The 25,042-nt window shown below is 43.3% G+C and overlaps 2 protein-coding genes and 1 pseudogene across 2 annotated transcripts; 1 reads left to right on the top strand and 2 right to left on the bottom strand.

The window, feature by feature from the left end:
• Nucleotides 1-3,343: 3,343 nt before the first annotated feature.
• Nucleotides 3,344-5,869, top strand: LOC133903822 (uncharacterized). The gene is made up of 5 exons (XM_062345280.1): nt 3,344-3,566; nt 3,652-3,701; nt 4,347-4,473; nt 4,887-4,991; nt 5,085-5,869. The coding sequence occupies exons 1-5, from the start codon at nt 3,359-3,361 to the stop codon at nt 5,702-5,704; spliced, it is 1,110 nt and encodes a 369-aa protein (XP_062201264.1). The 5' UTR covers nt 3,344-3,358; the 3' UTR covers nt 5,705-5,869.
• A 536-nt stretch (nt 5,870-6,405) lies between these two features.
• Nucleotides 6,406-9,932, bottom strand: LOC133903796 (probable amidase At4g34880; annotated as a pseudogene).
• A 4,983-nt stretch (nt 9,933-14,915) lies between these two features.
• Nucleotides 14,916-16,614, bottom strand: LOC133903633 (acyl-[acyl-carrier-protein] desaturase 6, chloroplastic-like). The gene is made up of 2 exons (XM_062345063.1): nt 16,345-16,614; nt 14,916-16,161 (listed from the first exon to the last, which is right to left on the bottom strand). The coding sequence occupies exons 1-2, from the start codon at nt 16,569-16,571 to the stop codon at nt 15,027-15,029; spliced, it is 1,362 nt and encodes a 453-aa protein (XP_062201047.1). The 5' UTR covers nt 16,572-16,614; the 3' UTR covers nt 14,916-15,026.
• Between the last annotated feature and the right edge of the window lie 8,428 nt (nt 16,615-25,042).

Below are 25,042 nucleotides of genomic sequence, written 5' to 3'. Positions count from 1 at the left end.
CACACAATGATCAAAACCTTTGTAGGTGCAGTTATTGGAAGGGCATCAATTACTCTTGATTTTTCTGAGGAAAACTACTCTATCATGAAAATCATATCCACCACATATAAAACATGAAAGAATAGTATGACAGGAACATAAAAACATCACAGGAAATCATATTAACTATGACATAGTATGGCCCCTTCACATGGTGATCTCCATCGCCACGGTTCCTGTCCTCCGGGTCATCATGCTTCAAATCTCCATGATCTTGTTCTAGTCTATTACACCTAATAGCACTAGATAAATTACATGAGAAGAAGCATCACAAGTCGACACGCAGGCCGTTATACAATAACATGACAGCCTTGGGCTGCAATTAACCATGACACGCAGGCCATGAAAAATTACACACATGCATCACATATCACAAGGCCATACCAGTCACAACATTCTCTGCAAAAACGAGTTAAGCGTAGAATCGAATTCTAATGTCGTGATGGGATCATGTTATTACAACAATCTATGCATGTACGCGACGGCGGTCCATTAGATCAATCCCATTGATCATCGCGTGAGGTTTTTCCAGAAATGATGACAGCACACATGACCTCGATCTGCTGTTCTCCCGACCATGTCGCGATGCACGCAGTTAGCCCCGATGGTGATTCCAGCTGGTAGGGGCAAGTCGCACGCAAAACCAGGTGGGAGATCGAGCTAATCTTTTTGGCTATGTGGTTTCATCGACTGGCATCTCATCCGATCTCTAATTCACCTAACCAACCGTGCATTGGTCAATCCATCATATGAACTGATAAAAAACAATAGATCTAATCTATTTCTATCACATATCTTCTATATGTGACTGATCCAGGTCGAAAACTACGCAGGATGGCTCTGATACTACTGTTGGGGAACGGGTAGGCTACGCTAGCACAAAATAAATTTTCTCTACCGCATTCAACCAGGAAGCCATGCGAGTAGGGGATCATGAATCGTTACCACTTGACGAGCAGTGCAGCGGAAGAAGAGTTGGAGCAGACCAATCCAACGTCGTGCGCGTCAAGTAGTCGATCGTCAACCTCGTCCCGAGCACGTCCCGAGCACCTTCCGAGTATTCGCGAGTACGTCCCGAGTACTCCCGAGCAGATCAACACCGCAATAGTAGCAGCGCCTCTACGGTATCCACACGTACAAGGATGGAATCGCCGTGCGCCGGTGTGCTAACACCGCGCGCCCGTCTAGGGTTTCGAAGGGAGTTCGGGAATAGGAGGCGGCCAGGGTTTTTGGTGGCAAGATCTGTTTTTCTGGAAAAAAAAAACTCAATGCGCCTTGGCCCCTGCCTATTCTTATATAGAGCACGCTAATGGGCCTTTAATCAACATTAAAGCCCATTATGACTCTAAACCCTAATGGTCCTTTAATCAACATTAAAGCCCATTAGCAGATCCAATCCGCAAACTCGATCGCCTCTAGGGCACATCACTAACACAAACCAGCTGTCGCAGGCGAATTGAGAGCGAGAGCTAGAGCGCTGGGAATCGCGAGAGGGAGCGGGAGCGGCGCCTCGTTCTCCTCGCTGCGAACATATGAGAGGAACGAAGCAAATTGGACTGTACCAATGGGGAAGACAAAAAATGTAATTTCACATGTTTTCCCGCTCTATCCCGCCCAAACCCACCCCCGCCAGCGGCCATCTACGGCCATAGAAAGCTTCAAACAACGATATTTAAATACTCGCTTGGTAGGTTTTGTTGCAAGAGAACTTGGCGAATGACAAGCATATCTCCCACTTATTCTCATATGTGAGAGCACAAGCTCGAAATATGTCCTCCAAAATCTGATTCACCCTCTCGGTTTGACCATTAGTCTAGGGGTGATATGCGGTGCTGTGGAACAGCTTAGTTCCCATAGCCTCATGCAGGCTTCTCTAGAAATGAGAAGTGAACTAAATACCTCGATTAGAAATTATCTTCCTTTAGAATCCCATGAAGGCAAACAATTTGAGTGAGGTACAACTCCGCATATTGCTTGATCGAATAACTTGACCAAATACGTGGTCTTGACAAGAAGGAAATGAGCGAACTTTGTCAATCAGTCCATAATAACCCAGATTGAGTCATATCCATGAGAGGTCCTCGGCAATCTAGTAATGAAGTCCATTTCAATCTCCTCCCACTTCCAAGAGGGAATGAATAAAGGTTGGAGCATACCGGCCGGTTTGAGGTGTTCGACCTTCACTATTTGGCAGACATCACACTCAGCAACATATCGAGCGATTTCTCGCTTCATGCGAGTGCACCTAAATCTGGGCTTGAGATCTTGGTACATCTTTGTGCTCCCAGGATGGATGGATAGCAAAAAATCATAAGCTTCATCCAGAATTTTCTTCCTCAATGCCTCAACTTTCAGAACCACTAGCCGGTTTCAAAACCACAAGACACCTTGGTCATCCTCAGAAATATAGATAGCCTTGCCTTCCTTCATTTTATCCCGAATTCGGGCCATACCCTTATTATCCTTCTAAGAGGCCTTGATTTCATCCAAGAGGGTGGATTTGATCTCCAAATTTAGAAGAAATCCCTTCGGGACCATTTCAAGCCTAAGTCTTCGAAATGCATCATAAAGTGTGGTATTTTCGGGCTCGGTCATAAGGCAATTACATCGAGCCTTCTTACTTAGTGCATCGGCAACAACATTCGCCTGGCTTGACTGAGTTTTGGCCAAGGATTCCAATGAGAGCATGGTGGTTTGATCCAACGAGGGGAGCGGAGGTGCGAGTAGGAGGCCCGCTTCGGGATCTCGAATTTCAGCAGGAGTCGGGCTCGAGGAAGAAGATAGGGAGAGGGCGGTCGGTGCGGTGTTGTGTATTGGGCCGAGTCACATCAACTTTGGCGTGACAGCCCACTCAGACCTGTCACGTTGGTCTCATGTGTAAAGGCGTCGGACGAATGCCAACTTAACTATCTTGGTTACATCATATATATTAGCGTGATCAAGTTAGTTGAGAGTCACGCTAAAGATTTTGACATAAAAAATTAATTTTTGAAAATTTAGTTTTCCACGTGATATTATTAAAATATTAGTTTAAAAAGAGTTAAAATAAAAAAAATCGACGAGCTCCTTCAACTCACTGCTTACGTGAGGCTTCGTTACCTCATGTCGTTTCGGCTTTTGCGGAGTCATTTGGTTCCCGTAGGTTCTAATTCCGCCGTTGAGTCTGCACTGCCACCCTAATCATTTCGCGTCGTCATCTCCTCCCTGCTTGCTGGCAAAACATTCATGGCCGCCACTGCAAGGCACGAATCACGGAAGTGGATCGGACGGCTGGAAATCTCCTATTCAGAAGGAAGGAGATTTGTTACAGATAACCAAGATGGGTCCCACCGATTGGAAGGATAGAGACCAGCCGATCGAGAATTCGAGACCCGCCGCAGCGCAGGCTCCTCTCCTCTCCTTCCGTGGCGGCGTGGCGTCAATGGCGGCCGAGCCCAAGATCCTCGAGCTCTCCAATGGCAGGATCACCGCAAGGATCGCCAGCTGGGGCGCCACCATCACCTCCCTCCTCGTCCCCGACGCCCACGGTCCGCAGCTGTCGCGCTTCTCCGTGTTCGGATTCTTGGCTTCTTGGATTCACCCCTGACCCGTTTCTTGGCGGAATTGGCGCAGGGAATGCCGCGGATGTGGTGCTCGGATTCGACACCCTGGAGCCGTACATGGTGAGAGGGACCCTCGAATCCTCCCGAATCTGTGCTTAGTCCTCGTAATCTGTTTTAACTTTTGACTCTTGGAGTGAGCTCAACTGTCCTCGTAATCTAGTGTGTTCCCTCACTAGATTGAAGCAACTTGTAATGTGTAGTTAGAAGAGCAACAGGGGAGATTGGAACCATATCAGGCTGCCTGAGCAGAATTAGTCAACTAGATGTCTAGACGACTATTTATGGAAATGCAACGAGTTGTTCACGAAAGGAAAGAAAAAAAAAAAGGTGTACAGTTTCAGATGCCATGGCCTTTGGGAAACTCTTCCAAGGGAAATTGGTAGCTTCGTGCGACACAGGATGCCTTTCCAGACTTGAATTCCACTCCCAAATAGTACTCCATCCCCTGGCTGTCCGGACATAGCTTGTTCAGTTCGTGTCTATTAATCAAAACCGGCTCTAGTGCAATATCTGTAAACCACATCTGATTATATCCATTCCATACCCCACAATCAAATAATGGTAATCGTTGAGATATGGACTGACTATATGTGAATAAAGGTTCTGAATTTGTGAAGTGTATCGTGCTCTTTTAAAATTTTGTGTACCTTGTTGTAAAGAGTTGTCTACTGTTGATGGTCTACTTCTTTCTATTCTGTTTTGCAGAAAGGCATGTCACCTTATTTTGGCTGCATCGTTGGTCGAGTAGCAAATAGGATCAAGAATGGGAAGTTTAGTCTAAACGGAGTTGAGTATTCATTGCCCATCAACAATGGACCCAACAGCCTTCATGGTAATGCTTCATAAATTTTGCAGACTTGGTGTAGACTGGGTACGTGATCACATTAGTTAGATCTCAGAGTGTAAGTGCATGACTTAGTCTTTATTTAGGCTAGTGGCTAATTTTAATCAAACACTATAATAGAACTAGAACGTTGATGGTCAGCATAAATTATTAGCATGGGTATCTTTATCGTTAGTACCGAGTATTATACACATAAATGTATTGCACACTACAATCTTTGTACTTTTAACATCCGATCCTATTTTAATGCCTAGATGAATCAATCCTGTGGTAAAATGATGTTTCTCGAAAATAAAAATGCTTTGAAGACCTCCACAAATTGTGTTCTTCTTCCATGGATACATTGTGGTTTCTCGTCATGTGATATACCTTTTCTTTTTTTGCTGGATTGTGAATGTCAGGTGGGTTGAAGGGATTTGACAAAATTGTGTGGGATGTCGTAGAGCATAACGATGGTGAATGCCCATCAATAACCTTTCAGTATCACAGTAAGGATGGGGAAGAAGGTACATCCATTAACATCTTTGTTTTCACTGCAGGGCTCTCCATGCTTGAATAAGTTAAGCCAATTCAAGCATTAACTGTTCTACATTTTTCAGGCTATCCGGGCGATGTGACTGTCCGGGCAACATACTCTCTTCCTGAAGCTACCACTCTAAGACTTGACATGGAAGCTACACCAGAAAACAAAGCCACTCCTATCAGCCTGGCACAGCACACTTACTGGAACCTGGCAGGCCATAACTCTGGTGACATCTTAAATAATTCGATCCAGATCTGGGGGGAACACATCACTCCCGTTGACGAAAACACAATCCCCACTGGTGAGATAATGCCTGTCAAGGACACACCCTTCGACTTCATGACAGAGCACAGAATTGGGGAGTGCATCAACAATGTTCCTGGAGGGTACGATCATAACTATGTGCTGGACTGTGGAGATGAGAAGAATGGCCTGAAGCATGCAGCCAAACTGAGAGACCCATCAGGCGCACGCACCCTGGACCTTTGGACTGATGCGCCTGGCATGCAGTTCTACACTGCGAACTATGTGAATGGCATCACTGGCAAAGGGGGTGCTGTCTATGAGAAGCATGCCGGAGTATGCTTGGAAACCCAGGGGTTCCCCAATGCCATCAACCAACCCAACTTTCCATCTGTGGTCGTGCAGCCTGGTGAGAAGTATAAGCACACAATGCTGTTTGAGTTCTCAGCCTGAATAGAGAAGCTGTGAACAGCTCAAATGGCTGTAACACTTGTAGAATGAAATAAATAAGCTGAAAAATAAGGTGTAGTTACCAAATCTGGATGATTGTATCTTGCCTGTCATGCAACTGCAAAACAATGTTCTTGAATGTTCAAAGGTAGATATATTTATTTGTGAGACTGGTTGCACATAATTGAGAAAAAAATGTTAACATGGCTGGCCAAAGTTTGGCAAGAAAGTATATAGGGATATAATCAAGAGGCACGGCTTACCAAAAAATTGGCAAACATCCAAAATGGATTCCAAATTCTTGGGGCTAGCCAAATTTTTGCAAGGTTAGTTTGGGCACAAACCAAACAAGCCTCAAGGGTTTGTTTGTTCTGTATCTTGTACTTCTGCAAAAATATCATATGTATGCCAAATAAAGGAAACATCATTCAAGCTGCATATCCTTAAAAAAAAACAGACTGCTATTCATGTAGAGTTCAGGAGCTACAGAGCAAATTCAATCCTTCTTTTTGTACATGTAGTTTTTGCTTATAACAGAAACAAACAGCACATGTATTACATTTTATAATACTATAAAGTACATATCTTGAACACCCAAGGTGCAAGATGCCTGGGTTCAAAGAGTTTGGTACACAACAAAAACATTGCATCTCAAATTTTTCTATGTTTAACATTTGATGTATATATGTTTCTCGCCATAAATATTTCCTCGGTTAAAAAAGTGTACAAACTGTGGAAAAAAATTGCCCGATTCATTTCCATTGTTATACATTCAAATGACAGAATGCTGCAGCGACGGAGGTTTCCTTACTTTCGTTGCCTGCTCAAACGAATAAGCTATTTCTAAAAGCTTTGGCACTGACCCTTTCAACCCTCCGAAGCAGATGGTGAAAGGAACGCCATTCGCAGCATAACCAGCTGGAACAGTGATAGCTGGGTAGCTGCCGATGGCGAGCAGGCTGTGAGCAGATGCACCTGGGGCTACAATTGCATCCAATTGATTATCTTGCATTACTTTCTCGAGACCTCTTTTACACAGTTTGTTCAGTCTGGCAATGGCGCGCTCCTCAGTTGGACCAATGCCATTGGTTGCTTCAGATTGTAGAAGGTACTCTTGACCAAATTCAGCTATCCTTTCCTGTGATCAATAATGCAAGATTGCTCCTTTATGTTCAACAAAATTATCTAGAAAATTAGATGCACAAGAAGGTGATATTTACCTCAACAGGGTGCTTCTTGTTGAAGTTGATTATGTCTGATAATGATCTAACAGGTGAAGTAGCCAGCTTAGATAAGTAGGAGTTGAGGGACAGCTTGAATTCGGCGAGCATAAGTGCACGCTCGCCGCTTTGCACTGCATCGTTAATGAAATTCATGCTTGGTATCTCAAGATTGTCCACCAAGATGGCACCCATTTTACTGTCAATTTTGTTACATCATTCAGGGGTAAGGAAAAGTATATATAATAGGGAAATAACATCAACAGTAATGAACAAATATACATCTACTCAGTAGTTCCTTCTTTAGTAATTCATTGATATTTTCAGAAATATCATTCAATTTGAAATTAGAATCTGCACAAGAATTTACTATTGACGTTGTCATCTAAGAGTTCTTAAGATACAAACAACTGAAGTATAGATTCGTACTTATTGTTTCCATGTTCTTTGTATAGCCCAGGAAAGGGTAATATAGAATGACAATCCTGGTATCAAGAAACATTGTTGATGTTGCATAATTTGATATATAAAGAACAGTTGAAGTCTAATCATGTCTAGACACTAACAGCCTAAAGTACCATCATGTCATTCCAGCATACATCATGAATTGTAAATTTATCAAGTGTATAACTGAAATATCTATTCAAGCATGAATATTTGCCTGAGAATTTGTTTCCCCCGAGAACGTAAGTATTTTGATTGGTATTGGATAACATTCAGTTATTGGTGATGATCTGCAATGTTCCTGAAATGCTAACATATCAAGCATGAATATTTGCCTACGAATTGGGCATAGCTCATTTCAGGGTTAAGAGATGGGTTAGGAATTTAATGGACAAAACACCCGTGGGTTAGTAAGGATTAACCTAACCCATTCAAAGCCTTTTAAAGTTAATCCGCCAAAGGCCTGGAATAAGCTAACCCAACAGAACTAACCCGCCCATGGTCTTTTTTTCTACTGCTCACCCACCTAATTTAGTCAAACATAATTTAGACTAAATATGTTGAGAAAATAGTTGCCAAATTTATGGTTAAGCTAACCTACCTGGGTTAAGGTTCGCTAGCCTACATACATTAATCCTGAATTAGATCGGTCTTATGATCTAGAGTTTCTTTGACTGGAGCAGCATGTTCATTTGATATTTCTGGATAAAAATTCCTTTATAACAGCATTGTTACTGCTAGTACTAAAATATAGCAAAATTGATTTTTCCAGATAGAATCAAAGGGGTTGTTCAAGAAAACAACGAATGTTACTTGCAGATAAAAGATAACGGTATTAAGATATTGTGTCAAAGTACCTCATAATGTCGAAGTGCTGACCGAAGACCTTTTCTTGGACAGAGCCCGAGGGAAACGGAAGAAATCCTTCATGGGAATTCCCAATCTCTTGCCTCTTAGTCCATCTATGTTCAAGAATTGCATGTAACCACCTTCTGGTATATACTGTGAAGCCATGCGAGTCGCCTCTGCATCTCGTGGATCATAGCCGACAGTTGCTTCCAACACATGCACAGCATCCGAAACTGTTCTAGATATCGGCCTGCATCAAGTAGGTTACATTGCTAAAAATGGTTAACATGGCCTAATCAGATCAAAGTCAAGAGGGTAAACAGGACACGGTGACAATAACATCATTGCTCGAGAACTCGAATACAAAGTGGACAACAACCGGTAAGACTTGCATCAGGTGTTTCTTTTTCTTGAAAAAAGATTTCTATCAGCTGAAGCTGTTATTTCAGTGTATAGAAGCAGCAGGTGGTAATGTATTCAGCGACAGGGAACTTTGATCATCACAAATGCCACCATGTTTAGTGGCAATTCGGAGCTGTATTTAAGCACAAGAAATATTTTATGTTTTAGCAAGTAAATGTTGACGTCCTGTTCAGTTTGGTGTGGACATTGTTCGGAAAAACAAAAGGACAAAAAAGCTTCGGTGTGGTAATTGGTCGATGAGGATAGTGACATTAGTTCAAGAGAGCGGAGTACAGAAACATGCCTCAATATAGTGATGTTTCAATTAAATTCAAAGCACAACACCACTATGTTTGATGCATAAGAAGCAACCAAAAAGAAGAAAAGGTGGTGTATCAGAAGTTAGTAACACAATAAACCCACATCAGAATCAGTTAAACATTGTCGCTCACCCAACTGTGTCCATCCTTGGTGATATGATGATGACGCCGGCGCGGTGGTGAGAGCGACGGTGGGCTTGATCCCGACGACGGAGTTGTAGCTGGACGGGCACATGATGGAGCTGTCCGTCTCGGTCCCAATGGTCACCGCCGCCATGTTCACGGCCGCCGCAATCGCTGATCCGCTGCTTGAGGCGCATGGCGTCGCCGACGGCACATACGGATTCTGCATCAGCGACCCAAAATCAATCGGTATTGCCATCGCAGCATTGCTTCTGGTGGCTGCAAGAAATCAATTTGAAACAAGGACAAGCATCCAAGATAAATGGAGGAGGAGGAGGGGCCAACCCTGCCCTGGCCGCCGCGGGGGCTCCAGCCAGCGGCGATGCCGGGGCCGCGGAAGTTGCATCATTCGCTGAGGCTGGCAGTGCCGAGGAGCACCGCGCCGGCGCGCCGGAGCCGCTCGACCACGCCGGCGTCGCGCGCGGGGCGCAACCCGACCATGGCAAGTGACCCGGCGGTTGCGTTCAGCGGCCCTCCGCCGGCCGCGGCGATGTTGTCCTTGAGCAGCACGGGGATACCGTGCAGCGGCGGGAGCGCCGACTCGGCCGCGCCGGAGCCGGACCGAGCGGCGTTGGCGCGGTCGGCGGCGGCAAGCGCGCCGTCGGGGTCGCGCTCGATGACGGCGTGGAGCGCGGGGTTCAGGGACGCGATACGGCGCATGTAGAGCTCGACGAGGCCGCGGGAGGTGAGCTCACCGGCGGCGAATGCGCGTTGGATGGAGTCGATGGTGGCCTCCTCCAGCTCGAACGCCGCGGCGGCGCCGGCGAGGACCAGCAGCAGCGGGAGGCGGTGTAACGGCGCTAGCGTTGCCATCAATATCTATATCCTAACGGCGGAAGGAATGACGGCGTCTCAGGGGCTCTGCTACTGTAGCAGTGGGCCCAAGTACGTATACGTACATACATGTATACAGCTACTGTAGCAGTGGGCCCCAAGTACGTATACGTACATACATGTATACATACGTATACGTATATATACATGTATACATATATATACATACATATGTAATTTTCTTTTCCAAAAAAATCTAGAAAAATATCGAAATGAATATTAGTTACATTAATAAATCAGCTGAAAAAATCTAAAATGCAAAGAAAAATATCTAAAACTAAAAAAATATGAAACAAATTTTTTTAGGTTAGTATTACTTTCACCTACATGTTAAAACTATGTGCATGCATAAAAGTTCTATTGTTTTCTCTATAATTAATTTAATGTGTTTGACATTAATAATTTTATAAATAAATATTGAAATGTACAAAATTTGTGAACTTAATTTTTTAGGCTTCTTTTGTCGTGCTCTACACAGCAAAATAAAAATGGGCGCGACGTACGCGCGCCAATCAGACTAGTTGTAGCAGTGTGTGGATTAAGGCTAGTCCCTACGACTTCCCTTCGAAATCAAAATTCCGCTCTGAAGAGATTTTTTTCTCTTAGCAATTTAACGGTTTTCCTTCACATTTTTCTCACGATGAGATTTTCAGATCATTCCTTTTAGGATGGGATTATCTCTCCTTTCCCTTCGTGATTCCTCTCGAAGAGAAGCTGTTGGAGATGAGAAAAAATAAAAGAAATGAGAACGAAAAAAGAATTGAGAAAGGAACGAAATGAAGAGAATAATGTGAGAATTGGTATCATGGCACGTACTAGAGCAATGTAGTTTGTTGTCGTGTAACTGATGTTTAATTTGTGTAAATCCTAGAATTCAAAGCTTAATTGACATCCAAACTAAAATGTGATGTTAGTTCACACCATAGTTACCAAATTCCCGGATGGATGGAGTAAAGGAATGAGATTGAGAAACATGGTACGCTACTTACGAAATGTTTTGATAAGGTAGGAATCAGATTATTCTCACGTGTAGAAACGGGACGACGTTCCTAGGATGAGAAACACGGTATGATTTCACATTCTCGGTAAATATAGTTCACACGCCAATGTACAGTGTTTACTAAAATTTGTTGTGTTTTTGCTGTATTATGTGATGAGAGGGACCATGCATATTCTTCACGCCACTCCGGAGCTCCCTATCAAGCAAAGTCACACAAGTAGGTATGAAAACGGATCGCAATTGGTGAACAAGCCTATATTTGAAATCATATTTATTGTCGAAAATATATTCGAATCGTATAGTTTAGATATCCAATGCTGATTCCAAGTTGAAAATATCCAATACTGATTCAAAAAATCTATTTGTTTCTGATTCCAACTCAAATTGATTATTGGAACCGTTTTCACCCTATAAGTAAGTCATCTCCCTGACCCTCAACCGGATTCTTTTGTCTTTCATGGGGCCTAGTTCGTTCATAGCTCTCCTTTTTTTTAAAAAAAAATGTTCTTGTAAACTAGAAGCCTTTGTTACAAGTTGATCAAGACTACTTTCTAATTTCTACACAGAGCTTCCAAACTACAATAAAATCTCATGGGCCTTGACACTTAATTTTCAACGCTTATTGTATCTGGTAACTTCCAACGTACATCTCAATGCTTTTGTTTCGTAGAACTTTACTCGTAATTTCCAACTTACATATCAATAGCACATGCCTTTTATTCATCTTACAATCATTAGCCTAGGGCTATTGACAGTAATTTGCAACTTTCAACTCAGAGCCCATTTGTTAGGGTTTTGAATTCACCTAGAAACGTTTTGATTCTAGTTTTTTTCTCAAAAATATTTCTCTAGTGAATAAGAATCACTTTAATCGTTTAGCTAGTTAGATGTATTCTGATTCTCGACAAATGATAGTGATCGTAAATAACAAGGAAGTGATTCAGGAATGGGAGGAATCACCTTTTGTCTGTTGCTATCTCGCAGTGTAAAAAAAATAGAAGCGCTTCTTCTTTTTTTTATTTGAATCACGTACCAAAAGTACCATTTAGTAGGGATTCCACTGATTCTACCTAGAATCTGAAATGTTTTTTGCATCCAAATGGGACCTTAATAAACTAGGGTTTTGACCTGCAATTTCTAACTTATAACTTAATGGTTTAGGGTTTTTAATTATTGATTTCCAACTTATAATTCAGTAGTATACAACTTTTAATTGAAAGTCACAAGTTATAACTCATCTAATTTCCAACATACAAATCACAAGCATATGATTTTTCACTTGTAGTTTTCAAATTCCAACCCAATAGCCTAGATATGCTAATGCACCACTCAAACTGGACATTTCCTGAAAAAGATCACAAAACAAAATACTATAAACCCGATAAAAAAATAAAGCAGTAGAGGTGAACCCCAAATGGTTGATTCATTTCTCTCTCTCATGAAAAGTCGACGTGTTCTCGATGCGTCACATAAGGATAGGTCCAGATGTAAAATAGTGATTTCGATCGTTGCCTGTCACCATCGAGTTGTAATTAGGATGTGTTTGGTTCACAGTAGAAGTCTGGATGGGATAACTCTGTCTAGAAACTTTTGGATGATTAAGGATTTATTTGTTTTAGTTATGGATTTTGAAAAACAGCTTGTAGATTATAAATTGTAAAAATTTAAATTATGAAAAATATTTAGATCGTAGATTTTAAAAAAATTTATAAACAGTTTAGTAAAATAAACTTTCACAATTAAAAAAAACTAAGAGAAACTAGCTTCTCAAATTATCACAATCTAACAAACGGATTATAAAAAATTATAAAAAAATTATCTATTTATTTTAACTTCGAATTATAAAAGCTGAAAACTACTATCTAAACACGCCTTATGTATTTTGTTTGGTTGGTGAATCTAAGTATGGAGGAGGGCGTTCAACATATTCCGCAAGATGCTCGACGAGTCGATCCTCGAAAATAGCGAGACGAGGCAGCCCTTGTTGCCCTTCGCGTCCTGTGACTCAGCAGCCCTCGCGTTCTCTCTCGGCAAAGCAGTCCCGCCACTGAGCCTCCTCCCTCATCTGAAGGCCCGCCACCGTTGCCAGCCGCCTCCCTCCTCCGAAGGACTACTGCCGCCGCCGTCCCCTCCGCCATCCGAAGAATCCTATCCGCCGCCACCCCTCGAATCATCGCCGCCGCCGTCACTCTCGCTCCTCCCTGCTCCTCCATCACCACCGCACTCGAGGAGGCGCCTCGTCTCAGTGGGTTCTCGGTCTTGAAGGCTTTCCTCGGTCAGTTTCGTGCTTTCCCACGCCCGGATCCGTGGCGATCAGGGAGGGGAAAGCGATGGAGACAGCGATCCAGCCGTGGTAGCACCCAATTCGGAGGGTTTCCGGCTGACAGAGGCAAAAAAGTTTGAGCCTTTGTCGGTCTTGCCTCGGCGCTGCGTGTGCTCGGATTGCACCGTGCGGTGGGCAGCTTGGCTTCTTCTGTGACGGTGTAGGAGAGGGGACCTGTGGCCGACGAGGACGAGGAGATAAAAGCTACTTGCTTGTACACTTGTGCATGCGTTTATTTGTTCCCTCGATTTGTCATGGCTTAAAGCATCAATTTTTCCGTTCAATTTAAGGGCGAAGACAGTTTTTTCTTGTTTCTTGCTTGTGTTCTATCGAATATTCTGCTTTATTTCTTGTGTGGATGAATATATGTTAGATGATAGAGCCTGGTAAAATTTGTGATAGGCCAGGTTGTAGAGCCGTCTGTTCTATATGGTAAATCAGGCACTATTTGGTTCATGCACTCAAGAGGTCTGCGTTGCCTCAGCTAAGCATAGGAGAAATGACTCTGCATCTGTTCCAGAAATTGGAGGCAGACAGATGAGCTATTTTTGTTACTTTAGGGCTTGAAGTTGTAAGTTTTAGGATTGACGTCTGAACCCTTAGTTCATGTCATTGCCGAGTTGAGTTCTATTCTGATATTGGAGTCTGAACCCAGTGGCTACGTTCCCTTCTGGAATTTGTAAATTTCAGGCTTGAAAGACGCGACTGTTAATTGGTGATTGAAGGAGGTTGAAAAAAAATAATACAATTTAGCATAGATTAGTTGATTCCCATGCTCAAAGGTAGTCTGAATCTGTATAACATGGTGCTAGTGGTTATATGTCTGTTCTAGGAGTTGGTAATTTAGATTAGAAGTTGCGGCTTTAGGTTTGAAGTCTGGAGCTTTGGTCCATAACATAGGACCGAAATGATAACTAGAGCATATCAGAAAGAAAGAAAAAAAATCATAGTCTAGTTGATTCCATGCATATAGGCCGCGTATCTGCTCTGGAAGTTAGCCGTGGCCAGGTTGGTAGTTGCAAATTTCAGGGCTAAAGACCGAAGCTTCGATTCGTATCATAAAAATGAACTGACATGATGTATGTAGCGGCAATGGGGTAAATTCACCACAGATCATCACAACCAACTAGTTCATCCCATCCATCCAATGAAATACAAAATTGACTTATTCAATCCACTCTAATCCTACTAACCAAAAAATTGACTTATCTACCTATCCAACCAAACGAAAAAATAACTCATCACACTAAAAAACAAAAATAGTCTTATATAATCTAAACTTATCCTTTAAGTGGGACTTACCAATACTACTGGGTGCTGACAGAAACCTCTTGTTAAATTTGGTGAATTTGTGACTTAGGGTCTGTGTGTTTGAACTTTTATTTTTGGTTTTTTTGAAAAGCTGCTTTTGGAAGTGGACTATTGGTTTCTATAATAATTTTTTAGCTTATCAACACATAACTTCTCAGAAAAAACTGCTCTCAGCTAGCTTCTCAGCTTCTAGTTCATTTCCTCATAAACAGACAGAAACAAAAGTCAGAAACAGCTGAAAACAAATAAGCCCTTAAGGGTGTTGCAGATTTTCATAAACATAAAAACTAAATTAGAAATTTAAAAAATTGAAATATACATCCAAGCATTCAGAGAGAGAAAGAGGACCATGATGAGGTAGCTCTAAAGACAGAAATAGAAGAGCTGAACTAGTTAGCTCATAATACCATAAGAACAAATTGTACTACTCCATAGAGGATTAGGGTAGAACGACATTGATGGGCCTATCAAAGATCCAGTTAATCGGGATAGAGGTGGGCTTGTTTTGGGCCTTGGCTATCCTATCATGGGCCCTCTCCTCCATCCTCTGGATCTTCCGCGGCAACGCGCACAAGTAGTCCCGCGCGCGCCTCCCCTCGCCGGAGAGCCCCGCCGCGAGGTCCTCCACGCCCCACTGCCTTATCAGGTGCTCCAGGATGCCGCGGTAGTCGGACACAGTGTACGTGCCGGCCTGCTGCGCGATGGCAACAAAGCGGGCGTAGAAGTCGGCGTGGCCGCCGTCGCTGATGAGCGCGGTCGGCATGTCGATCCGGCGCCGCATCATGTACGCCATCGCGCGCACGGCACCGTCCGGATCCGCCTCGAAGAGCTTCCCCATGACGCGGGTGTACGCGGCCTCGTGCCGCTTCTCGTCTGCCGCGACGGTGCCGCAGATGCGCGCGAGCGTTTCGTCGCCAGCGCCGCGCGCGCCCACGAGACGCGCCGTGTTGCCGTGCGCGATGGCCGTGGCGCGCTCCTGGAACGCGACGTAGACGAAGCCGTGGAACGGGCTCGCCGGCGCGTGCACGACCATCCCGGAGCGGATGAGGCGCTGCACGGTGCGCTCCACCTCGCGCATGTGGAAGCGGCCCGAGAGGTGCATGTAGCGGTTGAGCACGTCGCCGTGGCGGTTCTCCTCTGCGGACCACCCGCGGATCCAACGCGCCCAGGCCGTGTCGTCGGCGCCCGTGGCGTCCCGCACGGCCTCGAGGCGGTTCAGCCCGCTCGGGTACGTGGGCAGCGCCTCCTCCGTCACCATGTTAGCCACGAGGCACACCAGGAGCTCATCCGGCACGCCGGCCGCGCGCGCGCGGAGCTCGAGGCACGCCGTGTGGAAGCCGTCGCTGCCCAGAGCCGCCGGGTCCGGCAGCATGTCGGACGGCTGCCACGACGCCTCCACCGGCTTGAGCAGCGGCAGCACGTGCTCCTCCACCCACGGCTCCATTTGCGTCAGCACCTCCAGCCTCTCCGGCGCCAGGTAGCTCCGCCATTCTTCCTCCACCTCCTCTTCTTCCTTCTTCTCTCGCCGGCGTCCGGCCATAATCTCTCTGCTCGTAGTAGTAACCCTGCATCTCCTGCATGCATGGACTCAGCACGAACAGTTTCGATCGTCAATATATGACCACGCAACACAACTAGTCTGCATCAACATGTCATTAAACTACACTTCGCGGTTGCTGTGCTGTGCTGTATTATTTCATCTTTTTTTCGAAACTATACTATGAAATCTAGCTCCATGCAAGGCCGTACATACGTACCAGCTGCTGCGACCCATCGCTAGGAAACCATTACCAGCTGCTGTTCTTGTTGCTGGCTTGCAGTAGCAGTAGCTACTAAGAGCATTTGGTTTGCATGGCGGATATCCGAACCCAAACCTAGATAAGGTTGCTGCCATGGCCATCGTTGAAGCCAGCAGGAAGGAGAGTGCTACCGTTACACTACAATACGCTGATGCGAATTTGAGCTGTGTTGCTGCCATGGCCATGGTCCGAGCGTTTTTATAGACAGAGCAGCTAGCTTGTCACTACGTAGTAAATTGCAGTTACTACCGCGCAGTCGTTAGGTAGGTGCTGTGAAATTTGTCATGAATTCGGTCCTCGTTTTCATGGCATCAGTCTTCAGTTCTGCCACTCACACATGTTGCGCATTCATCTGGCGTGCAGACTTGCACTTACTCATTGTCCTTTTATGCATTATAAAGTTGTGTTTTGTGGACTATATCAATATCTAAAATGACATTTATTTCGGGTTTAAAGGAATTCGATATTTCACATGTCCATACATCATGAATGCGATTAGTTTCTGATTTTATTAGCTATAGGTTCGGCCCAACAAAAGACCACAGCACGTGCTGCGCGTTCACTTCAACATTATTCTTCTCGTCGACATAGTACAATAATGCAAGTTCCGAAGTCACCAAAGCAATCATACAAGCATAACTAATACTCTGATCGAAAAGCAATAATAAGACAGCAAAATGCCAAGACAAATATTCTGAAGGCCCAGATTTCAGCTCAGAGACTCCCTCTCTATCTCAGTGTGCTTCGCGCACAGGTACACACACTCTCTCTCAGTGTTTGCCCTCTGTTATTTCACACAACACTCAAGCACAAGAGGAAGAAGACACTAGTATCTTGGCTACGTGCTGTCTCGCACAGCAACACAATCTTTTCTTTTTTTTCCTTCATCTGATGCAACAACTGAGTACAAGTATATAAAGGACTCAACCGGTGAGCTCTAACTCGATCCGATACTTACGCAACAACTCAGGAGACTAGCTCCCACTAACTCCACTAACAATCTAAAACATGCATGCACTAACATATCTTCAAACGTGCGGCTCTTTTGACTTGGCTTCCCGTGACTAACCACACTCCTAATTACGTGCAACTGAATGCTAATCACCACTAATTCCTCTGCAGTCTGTTGGCTCCATGGTTCGCATGCAACACCGCTTCACACAGCACATCGGCACTCGTTATGTATGTACTGGAACCTGACACCATACTAGCTTTGCACGTCTCACACGTACACCAGCCAGTATGCTGTGACCTACACAAATACACTAACTACATACAAAGAAAATAAGCATGCAGAGATACAAAGTATCAAGATTAGTTCCAACATACTGCTCATCCTCGTCATTGATCAGTCCAGATCATTTGCTAAATCCTCCCCTACAAAATTGTAATGCATGAAAAGGAGATAATTTAGGTTGCAGTAACCATCCAAAACAATGGCAGAAATGATAATCAACTTTAAGATTATGCCTGAAGCGACAGGTTTCAAATTATAGCAGAAAGGAACACATATTTCAGAATTGTAGTTTTGTATCCAAAATTGCTATTGCTACTGTCGTCGAATCTGGGAGTCCTGCTTCCCATGCTAATACAACAAATTTTGTGGAGGAAAAATTTTCACAGTGGATGCGCACATATAACTTATCACGATCATTTATTTATATTGAAATTCGTGCTAGAGGGATATATGAAAAATCATAGGGTATGCGAGGAAATCAATAGATAAATAAATATTTGACGAGAGAAATGGACGGACAGAATTAGCCATGTGTATACAAGTAGATGTGAAGTTGCATGTATTACCTAAATTTTTACTTAAACTTCACCAAAATTTTAAGAGAAAAAGAAGTAGAAAAAAATCAACCTTTGCAATGCTTGTGGGCGTGCCAAGAAGGCAAGATGCTTCAGAATAACCGAGGCACTTGCTACCTGCTCGTGCTACTGCTATTGCTACATCATAAGCTCACGACATGTACGTCTATGTCTACATGTACGGTTTGGGTGTGGTGGATCCATGGATGGTCCGCCGAGGAGAACCTTCAGGGCAACGTGGTTATTAGTGACATTACTGGTTTCCTAACTTGTTTATATCCTAGAGATCATTGTATTCCGTAGATTGATCCTAGAGATCATTGTATCCTTGTAATTGCTCTCTTGAGTTTATATAAAGGGATCCCTTATATAAATGGAACTCTGGCTCCTTATCGTGTGTGGCTTCTCCCAAATTCTATCCTTTCGTTGCACTCTTTTATGGTATTTGGATTCCTTTCCTAGACCTCTCCATCCTAAGAACCATCGTCAATGCCCACCTCCAGCTACCCACAATGGTGACTCTACCCACCGCGATCTCTTCCTCGTTTGCTCCTCTCGGCTCCACCACCATCGGCACCCTTACACCCCTGTCCATCTCGGTGTTGCTGGGCTCACAGGAGGCAGTCGCGCACCGCTCCCGGTCCTCCTCGACCTCAACATTGGCAACTTCACGAAGTGGAACATCTTCCTTTATATCCTCCGTAGTTTGCAAAGCTGTAGCATGTGCTGGACCATGCGCATCGCGATCCCTAGAAACATCGATCGAGCATTGTACTAGGACGAAACTACAGAGGCCATCGGGCGCGCGATCTCGCTCACTGGCTTGCTGAGCATTTTTGATGCTCTGCGCTGCGAATGCAGTCGTGGTCACGGACGAGATGCACACCGGAGATGAGCACTTCATTGATGGCTGCCCATCACGGCGGTTGGCAATTAGCTAGCAGTACGTCACGTCTCACGCTTGACGCCACGCGTGTGTCCGCTGTGTTCACTAGTGTCTGTGATTACATGTTACAGCTGGGATTGGTGCGGTAGCAGGGGGTTTGCAAGGTAGTAAGCTTATGCAAGGTGAGATATTTAGAATATAACATTGAAATTCATGTGACTTTCGATTATCATAAAAATATGCGGGGTCACTCTGAGTCATCGTATGTGGGTCATGATGTTAAATCTTAAAAGGCACGTGAATTTCAATGTTATATTTTAAAATCTCTCAGGTGATCAGCTAACTTTTATTCATCTGATGACACTTGAATCCGTGTGTATAGGCCGTTTTTGACATTAGCATGGTGTGAAAAAAATTGTCTGTAATGAGTCTAATGTATGTTCACTTAATTTCTCTCTGTTATTCTTGCAAAATCTAATGGATATATTATTTCAAAGACGTACTTTCTGAGATATATCTTGTTAGGATGCGACAAGAACGTCCAAGTAAATTAACCGTCTTGAGCGTAGCATTACGTATCAGTAATGAGAGGTGCATCATGCCTACAGGTTTATATTTAATAAAAAGAGCAGAGCAGAGCATTAACAGGGGCAGCTGGGGATTTTTATTATTTTTTTCCCACCACCCTAAACTACCTGATATTACATGCAGGTCCCTGCTTGTGCCTATCTAGTCTCTGTAATTAGCATCTTTGCCCCTCAACTTTTGAAAGCAATTTATGGGTCAATCAAGCCAAGCCAAGCTTATTTGGATGTACAGTGGTCACCAGTCGTTGTTAAGTTGGCCAAGAGGAGGAGGGTGCCTTTGAGTCCAACGCAAGGCGAATTCTGGGCAATCTAGTGAGTGGGCAAGTGGAAATGTTGTTCTCATCTTCGTCGTCGTCGCCATTAGTCCCGATAAGGTATGGAGTTTTTTATATGTTTGCAGGTTTTCGAAGCGATGGTACTCCAATCCAGTGATGTGTTTGATTGAAGTCATGCTGCAATATGTTTTTTGTTATAAGTATTTCTAAAACTACATTTTCACCGTGGTCCGATGTTCATCGGGTATCTTGACGTAATTCTACCTCCGTTGTATCTTCTGAAAGGAATTTTCCCTGCAGAGAAAAAAAAAAGGAAGAAACAAATTTCTTTTGGATAGAGTTGGGCAGGTCCTTAATTTCCTGATTAGATTGTCCTCTCTTCTGTAAGACACGCATGAGAAAGAAAAAAAAAATAAACGGGAGAAAGCGAGAGGGAGCAATGGCAAAATGCCAAAATGGATCATTGGACCAGAGGGAGGGGTTAGGTGCGTCGAGAGTAGTTAGCATGGCTAAGTCCAGTTCCAGTTACTAGTGAGAGCCAACCATTATTGAGTTAGAGGTTCTTTAGCACATGGACACACGCAAAGTGATGTCATTTCTTTCGGTCTCTCTCTCAAAGTTATGAATGAAGAATCATCTTGCCTAACTAGGATCACCCCCCTTACAAAGTTCATGAATACCTGTTACTTTTGCTGTCAAAGGTACTATATAAATCAGTACAGATTATATTTTAGTTACGAAGCTTGTTAATACACGCGGTGGATCGCCAGGCAAAAAGTTCATAGATTCGTCGATCGAGTTGATTAGAGTCTTAACAAATGGTTAATGGAAGCATCTTGTCAGTTTGCATCGATCGACATCGTGGTTGGTTGCTAACTATAATGATTTAAAAGGGGTTTTCACATGATCCTCCAGGGCTTGATTTTAGTAGCATGCATGCTGATTTTTTTAATCGGTGCTTTAGTGGTTATGGATCGACTTAACAAGATCATCCTAATTATATTTCTTTCATTTCATTAAGTTTCTAATTTCTTTTCTCGTTCTCATTTTCTTTATTTTCACTCTATCTGCAACAGCTTTCTTTAAAGTAGATTCATGAAAAGAAAGAAGAGAGAATCTCAAGGTGAAGGAAATAGATGTGGGAAACCCTTCGTGATGGGAACAGGGAAAAAAACCCGTTAGAGTGCTAATGAGAACTAGAATTCTTTTGTAAAAAGAACGGTTATCAGAGAGAGATTCTGTTAGAGATGATCTAATGTGATAAAATATTTTGTTATTGTAGAGGAGGACTGATATATAATTGAGACATGCAGTGCCTTCTAATGGCTACATTATTTCAAGGATGTACTTTCTAAGATATATCTTGTTAGATGTCCAAATAATTGTTCGACACAAACGGCTTTTTATGTAACCCGTCTGTGGTAATCATCCCTCAAATGAATCTGAGAAAATCCTTTGGATGAGCCACGTCAAAGTGAATATGTTCTTGTCCCCTCTGATAATGATAAAGAAAAATATGCATTTGGGTCTGATATTAATGAGAGGACTCCTAAGAAGGTTAAAACTGATACTGGAAAAGGAGCTATTTCTACTTCTGTCTTTACTAGTGGGGGCAAAACCTATTTCAAGAGTGCTTTCTTTTCGAGGCTTGTGCATGATCATTCTTAGTCTGCTCCTCCCAAGGTTTAAGGTTCTGGACAAACTCATTTGAATATGGCTCAAACTATTAATGGGGTTGATATTTCACCCTCTGATTTTTATGATAGTCATAGCTTGATTTCTGTTCAATTGATTATTTGGACATCTGAATCACTTCAAATGAAAATATTTTTAACTACAAAGGACATATGAATCACTTCAACTGAAAACGTTTTTAACTACAAAGTTGTAGATTTTGTCAAGACCTACAATTTTTATACAAAATTTATCCCCGTCTGGCTTCACATAAGAAACCACCTATTAAAATGATTTTTTACACATACGATTTATATAAGAAACCGCCTATGGTAACCATCCCATACTACTATAGAACACCATATATATAGTATCCATAGTGCCAATTTGACAGTAAAATCAGCACGGAAGATGTATTAGTGCCGGTTCTTAAACTCCCGTGCGTGAACAACAGCTGAGAAGATATGAATCGGCACTGATAGTCACTATCAATACCGGTTCCAGCCACGAACCGGCACTGATAGTGACTGTATCAGTGCCGGTTCTAGACACGAACCGGCATTGATATATTAGTCCCAATTCTAGCCACGAATCGGCACTGATAATCAGTATCAGTGTTGGTTCTAATTATGAACCGTCACTGATAATTGTTACTGTCACAGTTCATCTTAAAAAATTCATAACTTTTTCACACAAAGTCAGATGGGGAACACATTATATGAAAATTATAGCTATCGATGAGATCTACAACTTTGTAGTTGAAAATTTTTTAATTTGAGGTTATTTAAATGCCCAAATAATTATAATAAAGTTGCAGCAGTGGTCGATGACAGCTCACATTAAAAAATTCATAACTTTTTCACACGAAGTTGGATGGAGAAAAATGTTATATGAAAATTGTAGCTCTCGACGAGATCTATAACTTTATAGTTGATCACTTTTTTATTTGAGATATCCAAATAGCTATTCAAACGTTCAGTCAGAAGATATCAAAAGGATTCATTTTGCTACTATACTTACGAACAGCGATAGCCGAGATGGTTAGAGGGGTTATGCGTATGCACAGGCTGTGAGGTCTTGAGTTCGAGTCTTTATTGCCGCATGCGAGCGAATATCACGTGACTTTGCGAATATTGGGTGTGGTCTTTTGGGCAGCCTCTAGTCGAGTGTCTCTGGTCACGAAAAAAAAATTAAATCTTTTTTCGGTTGAAAAACGTTGAATCGCGACCGACTATCAGTACCGGTTGGTAGCTTCAACCGGCATTGATAGTGATTTTCAGTGCTGGTTCCATACCCGGTACTGATAGTAAATGACTATCAGTGCCGAGTAATCAGTATCGGTTTAAAACCTGTTACTGATGACGATTTTGAATCGGCACTGATGAGGTGTTTTGGTGTAATACTATTTGCATAGGCGTCTGTTATAAATATCCGATTATGAAAATTTATTTCTACAGATGATCCGAAACTGTATAGACCTGTTTAAGTGGTTTGTCATTTGAGCCCTATCGAAAGGCATCTTGGATGTCTCCAAAATAATTTTTGTACTAGTTGAGTTTGGTATTGAGAGCCCTATCGAAAGGCATCTTGGATGTCTCCAAAATAATTTTTGTACTAGTTGAGTTTGGTATTGAGGATTTGAAAATCTATACTAAAAATATGGTAGTACAACATATATCAGTACGGTTCACTGTTAGTCTTCATTAATTTTTGGATTGTACACCGAATGCACAACATATATTTTTCTGATGTACGTGCAGCATGCACATGCAAAATTTCCTGGTCAAATATATCTGCTCTTTAGAGAACAGAAGTATTAGTCATTCATACATAGAAAATTATCAATAGTACTGTTGAATTAGTATGTCATAAAATACATTAGTACACCTTTCAAGTTCTTCGAAAGTTTTTGGATATTACAGCGTATTACGCTTATGTACTGTATACCTTAATGTGGGCGATAGATCAGGGGTTAAGCGGACAAACATGGTCCTTCATCAGAGAGTACTAACAGATTTACGAGAGGCGTGAGGGGGACCTTGTAGAAAAGGCATAGCGCTAGGTAAATGGACACTTGGAGCTGCTAACATAACCAAACCTTCTTGCCACATTTTTAATGATGTTCGGATAATCTACACAACAGCCAGGCCGCTGTGGACTGTGACAGAAATATCCGTACCCAGCGCTGTATCTACTCCTATTTCTGTTTGGATGCGACAAGAAAGTCCAAGTAAATTAACCACCTTGGACGTAGCATTACTCTATATATATGCACAGGCATTGACGTTTTGGAACCCACTCGTTCTAGCGAAATTCCCAAGCCATGGGTAGCACATCTGTCTTCTACTGCATCCTCGCGAACGGACAATAGCCGGATGGTTAGATGGCTCATGCGTACGTATAGGCTGTGAGGTTTTGAGTTTGAGTCTTTGTTACCGCATACGAGCAAATATCACTTGACTTTGTGAATATTAGACGTGGTCTTGTGGGTAGCCTCTAGTTTACTGCATCCTCGCTCTTATCCCTCTACTTTACCTCATAAAATCTCAAACAACTTCCGTTGGCTCCCGTTACGATGGCCTAGGTCTCCCACCGGGGCCCCGGAAGCTCCCGGTAATCAGCAGCCTCCACCACATGCTCCGCGCACAACCGCATCGTGTTCTACGCGAACTGTCGCGGCGCCATGGCCCTCTAATGTTCCTTGAGTTCGGCGAGCTTCTGTCATTGTTGCCTCCTCCCGTGAGGCGGCCGAGGAGGTCATGAAGACCAATGATGCCTTCCTCGCCTCAAGGCCACAGACCACAACAGTCAAGATCATAAGAAAACAAGGCGATGACATTGTGCTAGCCCCGTACGGCGATCACTGGCGGCAGCTTCGCAAAATCTGCATGGTTGAGCTTCTAAGTGCAAAGCGTGTTCAGTCTTTCTGGGCCATCCGTGAGGAGGAGGTGATGCGACTTGTGCAAGCCATCTCCTCTGCGACAACTCCGGATGTGAACCTCAGCGAGCTAGTCGCCTCGTATGCTAACGACGCAGGGGTGCATACCATCATGGGTCATCGGTTTAGCGACCGGAACGCCTTCATGCGCTACGTTACAGAGGCCACCAAGTTGGCGGGAACTTTTAGCCTAGCTGACTTGTACCCGTCGTCGCGGCTGGCATGTGCTATGAGCCGCACAATATGTTTGTCAAGAATATATGTTAGTAGGTCTCATGAATGCAATATATGAAGAATCCACCACACCCGAGACAAAGTTTGATTGAATTGGAGAAATTCCAGGAAGATTGGCCTGACCGGATGGTCCGTGATCAATGTTTTGCACACACCGGACAATGAACAGTGTAAAGGGACAAAAGGAGTTCAACACACGGAAGGTCTGGTGTATGGGTTGTACACACCAGAGGCTTAACAATGGACTAAT

The sequence above is a fragment of the Phragmites australis genome, chromosome 21 (genome assembly GCF_958298935.1).
Source record: "Phragmites australis chromosome 21, lpPhrAust1.1, whole genome shotgun sequence".
NCBI classification, from domain to species: Eukaryota; Viridiplantae; Streptophyta; class Magnoliopsida; order Poales; family Poaceae; genus Phragmites; species Phragmites australis.
The sequence above is the reverse complement of the archived record's forward strand: the minus strand, read 5'-3'. Positions and strand labels throughout refer to the sequence as shown.

What these genes read in the sequence shown, in the direction of transcription:
- LOC133903822 (XM_062345280.1), top strand. Translation starts at nt 3,359, where the DNA reads ATGGGTCCCACCGATTGGAAGGATAGAGACCAGCCGATCGAGAATTCG. An exon ending in ACACCCTGGAGCCGTACATG is followed by an intron (nt 3,702 to 4,346) that starts GTGAGAGGGACC and finishes TCTGTTTTGCAG; the next exon opens with AAAGGCATGTCACCTTATTT. An exon ending in TGGACCCAACAGCCTTCATG is followed by an intron (nt 4,474 to 4,886) that starts GTAATGCTTCAT and finishes TGTGAATGTCAG; the next exon opens with GTGGGTTGAAGGGATTTGAC.
- LOC133903633 (XM_062345063.1), bottom strand. Translation starts at nt 16,571, where the DNA reads ATGGCCATGGCAGCAACACAGCTCAAATTCGCATCAGCGTATTGTAGT. An exon ending in GCGATGGGTCGCAGCAGCTG is followed by an intron (nt 16,162 to 16,344) that starts GTACGTATGTAC and finishes CCATGCATGCAG; the next exon opens with GAGATGCAGGGTTACTACTA.